The 3,427-nt window shown below is 39.6% G+C and overlaps 1 protein-coding gene across 1 annotated transcript in view; it reads right to left on the minus strand.

Annotated features, from left to right (window-relative positions):
* Positions 1 to 3,427, minus strand: part of PLB1 (phospholipase B1) — a 76,901-nt gene that overhangs the window by 59,676 nt on the left and 13,798 nt on the right. The window contains exon 13 of the mRNA XM_014950457.1: positions 2,268 to 2,360. Within this exon, the coding sequence (XP_014805943.1) occupies positions 2,268 to 2,360 (93 nt within the window). The remainder of the gene's footprint in view (positions 1 to 2,267; positions 2,361 to 3,427) is intronic.

The raw sequence follows: 3,427 nt of genomic DNA on the forward strand, positions 1-3,427 counted from the left end.
CGCAGAATGATGAAATGCCAGCTCCCAGCCAAATATTTAGAGTCTTATGATCATATGCAAAAAGCCAAATTACCACAAATTTCTGGCCAAAGGCATTCCGGTTGAAACAAGTATGCAAATTAGTGTCTGAAGAGTCCATTTCCAGAAAAGAGACTTTCATAGTTACTGGAAAAAGTAATTAAATAGATAGGGATTTAAAAAAAAAAAAAAAAAAAAAAAAAAAGAAAAAGAAAAGAACTATAGTCTAGACTTGGGGAAAAAAATGAAAAGTGAAGCCCATTAAAAGCACATGGACTCTGCTGATTGCAGAATCTGATCTGGAGGTCAGTTTCCAACTGATAAGCCTAGAAAACTTCAGGCTGATCTATTGCCACAGTTAGATGGATCTCTAACATCTCTCTTCTGACAAGCTTGGTTCAGTGGGACCCAAAAAATTCCTGCTAGAGAGGCACAAAATGGGCTGGCACGCTGGCGGCACTGTGGTCCATCTCCAGTCCAAAACATTAATTTTCTTCACTAGCTGAAAGAATATTCAGCATTTCATTTTAAAAATGTGCTGATTGAAAAATCGTGCTAACTGGATTTAAAAGGCCACTTTTCCCAGCAAATCACATGTTCATTCTTTGTGTGGCTTGCTCCTGACTAGCTTCAATAATTATAATGGTTAGTATCTGAGGAGGATATGCCACCACTTTCTAGCACCTTACAGATCATGCTTCAGTGATAGTAATTATGTGATCGAGGTAAGTATCTCCAGCACTGATGGGGACACCGAGACATGGGCAGTTAAAGTAACTCACTCTTCTTAAGAGAGAACTGCCACAAACAGAGAGAATGTTTAAGTCACGCTTCAGAACCTGACTTTCGTTATCAGCTTTGCTCATTTGATTAAAGAAACTAATCACATAGTGAGGCCAAGGCAAAACAATAATAAAGAAGCCAATATGCATCTTTTCCTGGCATCTATTTCATGATAGAAGAACTAAGGTAAGAACTTTGACATCATCATGAGGAATGTCATAGATAACAGCAAAGGAGATAACTGAATGCAGCACGCTGGTTCCAAGGTTAGAAATTCAACATCTGATCAATTTTTAACTCTTTGGCTTCTACTAACTAACTAAAGACATACTAACTTTAACTAAAAGATAACGTCTTTTATTAGAATGACTGTAGGATTTTTCTCGCTATATCATCTGGTTTAATAAAAGCCTCTTTTCCAAATCCTGCATCTTTATATGATCAGGGCTACAACAGCAGGGCCACTACCAGAATTAGCATAAAAAGAAACAAGAACATGCCAATCTGCATGGATTTATTTTAAATGCAGTTTACTAAAACGCAATTGCAGTATAGACTTTTTTCCCTTCATGCTTAGGATAATTTGGACAGACACAGGAATAGTAGGTGCTCTGAAATTAAAATCTTACTAAAATGCAAACTGCAAAACAAGAAAAGAAGTCTAATTAATTAATTAAAAAATATTATGTGTGTTACAAGAAGGTTATTAGAGAAAAAAAGCAGAATATTTTTAAAGGTTTAAGTCAGAAGGAACAATAAAACCAATATCTTAACCAAAGCCACTGATACCAGGACATATCCAAACATAATAGGAACTAAGCAGAAACATCCTGCTTTACTCTGGTGAGCCCAAACCCATGTACCTGCTTTTTTGTCTCATTCATACTGAAAAGCAATTCCTGTTTCTTCACTTGTCCCCATCATCAATTTTAAAAAGTAAACCCTTCCAGCTTTATGTGCATCCACTCAGTCACACACACAAGTGCTGTGTGTCAGAAGCTCAAGCCTGCAGAAGGAAACAGCTTCCTACAGAACTGGTCATTGTGTTCAAGTTCAAGTGGGTCAGAGAGTCCAGGTTTCTCTCACACACCTTCTTCCTTGCATTAGAAGGCACCATTTGTTTGCTTTCCTCAGCTGGGTAGGACATCCAGCTCTTAAGGAAGTAATAGGAGCTCCTCAAGGCTGTTTATCACTTTTTCAGTATAAGCAACAGCAGCAGAAGGATGATGGCTCTTGATAGTAAGTAGCAGCCACAGAACAGCAAGAGATTTGTCTTGGGAGCGTAGAGCACTTAGCTTTATTTGAGAGCAGTCTCTCTGCACAGCTGAGGATAGCAGTCATGGGATGTTTCTTTCCTATATTCTTCCTCCCCTCCTTCCTTGCTACTCAAAGTCTAGCTAGTGTGGAGTTGCTGCCAAGCATCCTTACTAAGTCCAATAAGCAACAGTGTTTGTGGTACCACTCACCATGTTGTTCCAGAGGCCCACAGCCATGAAAATATAATCTTCTTCCTGATTTTCTGCTTGTGTCTGTGATGTGGTAACGAAACCATCCCTGTCCTGAAAGACAAAGCATTTCAAGCGTGAGAAAACAATACGAAGAGATGAGACATTCAGCCACAAAGAGTCTCATTCTATAAAATAGTATTCATATCCACAAGAATATCAGACACTCTCATTAGGCCACTTGTTGCTGATCTCAGTTACTGATGGTGTGTCAAGACAGAAAAGATGCTGTCCCTCTAAGTGACTGCTGTACCTACCACTGTAAGGTAGCAGTGAAGGGACTGCACATCAACAGGCCAAGACCAGAGCAACAGCAGAGCACAATCACAATAGTGACATATAGGAGATCAGGGTAATGTGCAGATGTGAGCACATGAATGATTTGGAACAAACAACACTTCTTCTAGCAAACACTTACATGTATTTTAAAAGTGGGAGCATGCTTATTTTTAAAAGAAAGTGACTGTTGGAGGAGGTTGAAAGAAGATTGCATGTGGTGGTCTGCAGGTCCACCACAAATCAGAGGAAATAAAGAATCCACCTATGACATAAGATGGCATTTAAGGCAATAGAGCAATTTACTAAGAGAGAAAGTAATGCCATGAGTTAAAAGTCTGCCATTTGCATACAGGCCAACCATTGAGAAAGCAAGCCTGGCATAAGAAGACAAAGCAGAAAAGAAGGATTTCACAACCCACAAGAGCCCAACCTTCCTGGAAGACAAATTTCTTCTCCCAGACCATTTTATTCTGATACTGAGCTGAGGAGAGCAATGGAATTCAAAGAGCTGTTATAATACCCAGGATGTCTTGTGTTGGATTTTGACACCTCCCTCTGAATGAACAATTATCTACTAAGAAATATTTTCTGTCTTCATTTCCAGGTGTCAGACAACCTTGAGCTTTGAACTTGCCTCTATAGATCACCTCTGGCAAAACCATGTCTGACATCCCAGGCAACCCTATGTATACTCATTCCCTACCAGCTATACCAAATACAAAATCTGGACAAAATTAATTCCCAGGTTCCCAGACTGCATTAACATCACTGCAGGGAGGTAACTCTACTATCCAACAGTTTACAAAACCTTTGTCTTCCCCCCCCCCCCCCCCCCTCCTGCA

The sequence above is a fragment of the Calidris pugnax genome, unplaced genomic scaffold (genome assembly GCF_001431845.1).
Source record: "Calidris pugnax isolate Ruff unplaced genomic scaffold, ASM143184v1 scaffold24, whole genome shotgun sequence".
Lineage (NCBI taxonomy): Eukaryota > Metazoa > Chordata > Aves > Charadriiformes > Scolopacidae > Calidris > Calidris pugnax.